Genomic DNA, 1,738 nt, shown 5'->3' on the forward strand with positions numbered 1-1,738 from the left:
GAATGTTTCCATATACAAATTTCCTCCTCTCGTCACAACCATGATGGCCAAGTCTTCATTTTTCTGCCTCTCCTACAAATAGTATTAATATGAGATCTAACGTCTAATTGACATTTATATTTTCCTGGATGGTTATAATCTGTAATTTATAATAAATATGAGCAACATCAAGGCCACAGAACACAACTCCAGGATATGAACAGTTAATATACGTAAATATGGAGAATTACACCTATAATTTCTTCATTTTGACATTTCCTACATACTCAGAGAATAAGACCTTTCTATCTGTCTTCTTTGTCCTGGTATACCTGATCGGAGTTCTTGCTAATTCGACCACCATTACTGTAGTCTACAGAGATCGGCACTTACACACCCCCATGTATCTATTCCTGAGTAATTTATCCATTGTTGACATTTGCTACACAACCAGCTCAGTCCCTAAGTTGGTTCACATGTTACTGACTGGTGACTATACATTGTCCTTCACCCAATGCTTCGTCCAGATGTTCTTCTTCCTACTTGTGGCTGCTACGGAGGATCTACTGCTCTTCATTATGGCTTATGATCGATATGTCGCCATATGTAACCCTCTACATTATCACAGTATACTGAGTAAGAAGAACTGTATCCGATTCATGGCTATTGCCTGGATAACTGGTTCTGTAAATTCGACTGTTGCAACATTGACCACATCTAATATACCTTTGTGTTATTCTAACAAAGTCACTCAATTTTTCTGCGATTTCAAAGCTTTTTCCAAAATTGCTTGCCCCAATCCTGCTTACCTGCTCTATTCCTACATTGGAGCTGTAATATTTGGTGTTGCCCCTTTTCTGTGTAGTATAATATCCTATACCCGGGTGATTGTTGTTATCCTACATATTAAATCTAGTGATGGGAGAAAAAAGGCCTTCTCCACTTGCTCGTCCCACCTCATAGTCCTCACCATATACTATGGCACCTGGATGTCCTTGTACACAATGCCACCATATAAAGATAACCGAATCTTCGAACTGACCCTTTCAATTGTATTTTCCATTATTACACCAATGTTAAACCCTCTGATATACAGTGTTCGGAATAAGGATGTAAAGAGAGCGATAGTAAAACTGATGGGGGGCAAAGTCAGAGAAGAATGAAGTCACTCCGGAAGATATGTCATGTTTTTATTTAAAGGAATTGTCATTGTTCAGGAAATTCTTCTTCGAATAAGATGATCACAAGTTGTCAGATAAACGTTCAGCTATGAACGATATTATATGGAGGAATTGTGTAGAATCAATTTTTCTGCAGTCCCACCCAAGGGGAAATTAACCCCTTACCAACTTGTGATATAGTAGTATAGTGGATGTCAGATACTTATACATGGCCCAAGCTCAGAAGTCCAGTAGATGCCATAGCCATCTCTTAGACCGCAGAGACTTTGGTCAGAAACATGTTTGATGACAGGTCTTTAACCCTTCAGATGTCACGGTCATATGTAATCATGGAATCTGATGGGCCACTTTCACTTTTCTTAGTAAGAGCCATTTGTTTGCTGTAATTACCAGAAGTTTTTTAATGATTCCCAGGACTGCCATAATATCACTTTTCAGCTCTGTTTATGGCAGCATTGTATCATTGTAGTCTATTACTATTGTAATGATGTCAAGTTCAAACATCCTCGGTGGTTTTTAAAAAAGAATAATTTAGAAACATAAAAAAACATAAAAAAATAAAAACATGTAAAGTAAAT

General features: G+C 37.5%; 1 protein-coding gene across 1 annotated transcript; it reads left to right on the forward strand.

Annotated features, from left to right (window-relative positions):
• Positions 1–218: 218 nt before the first annotated feature.
• LOC142217129 (olfactory receptor 5V1-like) lies at positions 219–1,142 on the forward strand. Its single transcript, XM_075285320.1, has one exon. The coding sequence runs from the start codon at positions 219–221 to the stop codon at positions 1,140–1,142; it is 924 nt and encodes a 307-aa protein (XP_075141421.1).
• The last annotated feature ends 596 nt before the right edge of the window (positions 1,143–1,738 follow it).

Source organism: Leptodactylus fuscus, chromosome 8 (assembly GCF_031893055.1).
Source record: "Leptodactylus fuscus isolate aLepFus1 chromosome 8, aLepFus1.hap2, whole genome shotgun sequence".
NCBI classification, from domain to species: Eukaryota; Metazoa; Chordata; class Amphibia; order Anura; family Leptodactylidae; genus Leptodactylus; species Leptodactylus fuscus.